General features: G+C 47.1%; 1 protein-coding gene across 1 annotated transcript in view; it reads left to right on the top strand.

The window, feature by feature from the left end:
* Positions 1–1,759, top strand: part of LOC310861298 (homeobox protein otx5-like) — a gene marked incomplete at its 3' end in the record, with an annotated part of 4,598 nt that extends 2,839 nt beyond the window's left edge. The window contains exon 3 of the mRNA XM_083768699.1: positions 1,130–1,759. Within this exon, the coding sequence (XP_083624825.1) occupies positions 1,130–1,759 (630 nt within the window). The remainder of the gene's footprint in view (positions 1–1,129) is intronic.
* Between the last annotated feature and the right edge of the window lie 270 nt (positions 1,760–2,029).

The following is a 2,029-nucleotide window of genomic DNA, read 5'->3' as shown; positions in this document are numbered from 1 at the left end:
ATAGTCACCAGGTACACTGACTGACATGTCTGACTGACACTCATAGTCACCAGGTACACTGACTGACATGTCTGACTGACACACTCAGTCACCAGGTACACTGACTGACATGTCTGACTGACACACTCATAGTCACCAGGTGTCCAGGTATACTGACTGACATGTCTGACACTCATAGCAGAGAATGAATGTATTTGTGAATTATTTTCTTCATGGTTGCGTGTATGAAACTATAGCTCCAGTACTGTTAAATGAGATGGCCCATTTAGACCTGAGGACGATTCTACAAAAAAAAAAGTACGCTCTGAAAGAATATATATTCAAAGATTCGCTGGCCACATTTTCAAGGTTTTTCAAAAATAGCAGACCTACAAGCTCGTAGTGCGGCACTCGGTGCCGCACTACGAGCTTGTAGATCTGCTATTTTTCAATAGCTGAAGTATAACATAATGCTTAAAACACTATAAGGGTTTCCCGTCTAGAATGAGATGAGATGATTCAATATGATGGCTCAAAAGTCTGGCCTCTTGTCTACTGTAAATGTCATCAAGGGCATACATCGATTCCCTTAAAAGGTTTTACATTATGATGCAATATGGATGCAATCTGTTCCGCTCGGTGCTTCTTGCAATGTATCCATACCAGTCACAGCACTACCCCATTCTGCGTGGAGATGTAGATGATGCTTCAGAATGTTGCTTCAAAATACCATATCAAATCAATGTGAGGACATACTAACATTGCCAGGTCCTTTAAATCACCCATATATACGATCAGATATACACATCGAGACCCAAAAGAGAGAGATTAATAAACGTTTGTGACCAGGGGACCCAAACCAGTGAAAATATCGGATCTCCAAGCAGTGCACACAACGCGTCGCTTCATTGCGTCATGGTGTTTCTTAGAGTTGTTTGTTTGTTTGTTTATAATAAGGATACGCGGTTGAAGATGGATGGATGTATCTTTAAATGTAGGAAAAGAAAATGGGATTTTTTTTTACTCGAATCGTGACACATGCATAACAATTGGTCTCTAATACCCACTGTTTGGGGAAACGGCGTGCTGCTAAATGACTGCATCTGTTTGTACTTACTGTCTTCAATAATAATAATACTACTGTCTTCAGGTATGGTTTAAAAACCGCCGTGCCAAGTGCCGCCAGCAGCAGCAACAAAGCACCGGCCAGGCTAAGCCCCGCCCTCCCAAAAAGAAGGCATCGCCAGCTCAGGAACAAAGTGCCCCTGACCCCGTTAACCACCCGTCTGGCGCTTACAGCCCCTCCCCTGTGCCATCCGGCCCCATCCTCGCTCCCAACTCCGGCAATGGCAACGCGGCCGTGTCCATCTGGAGCCCGGCCATCTCGCCCCTCCCGGACCCCCTGGCGTCCTCGGCGCCCTGCATGCAGAGGCCCTCGCCGTACCCCATGAGCTACGGTCAGCCGTCGGCCTACAGCCAGGGCTACGCCGGCACCACCTCATACTTCACCGGCCTGGACTGCAGTGCCTACCTGTCCCCCATGCACCAGCTGTCAGGCACCGGAGCCCTCAGCCCCATCACCGTGCCCTCCATGGGAGGCTCCCTGAGCCAGTCCCCGGCCTCGCTGTCCTCCCAGGGCTACGGCACCGCGGCGTCCCTGGGCTTCACCTCGGTCGACTGTCTGGACTACAAGGACCAGCAGGCCTGGAAGCTGGGCTTCACCACTATGGACTGTCTGGACCACAAAGACCAGAACTCCTGGAAATTTCAGGTCCTCTAGAGAGAGAGATAGAGAGAGAGAGAGAGAGAGAGAGAGAGAGAGAGAGAGAGAGAGAGAGAGAGAGAGATGGCTGCTGTTTTTTTGACATGAACAAAAAAGTGTTGTGTCAAAAAAAACCCACAACATGAGTTATTTTATCTGAATGTGTATTGTGTAAGATAGGATGAAACAATTTTGCAAGGAGAATTTCTTTTTTTGGTTTGTTATTTGTTATTTTTTTTAAATGATCTTTTTCTAAAGGCAGTCTCTGTAGAATGTGCATTTTATTTA

The sequence above is a fragment of the Protomyctophum parallelum genome (assembly GCF_964188405.1).
Source record: "Protomyctophum parallelum genome assembly, chromosome: 1".
NCBI classification, from domain to species: Eukaryota; Metazoa; Chordata; class Actinopteri; order Myctophiformes; family Myctophidae; genus Protomyctophum; species Protomyctophum parallelum.
The sequence above is the reverse complement of the archived record's forward strand: the minus strand, read 5'-3'. Positions and strand labels throughout refer to the sequence as shown.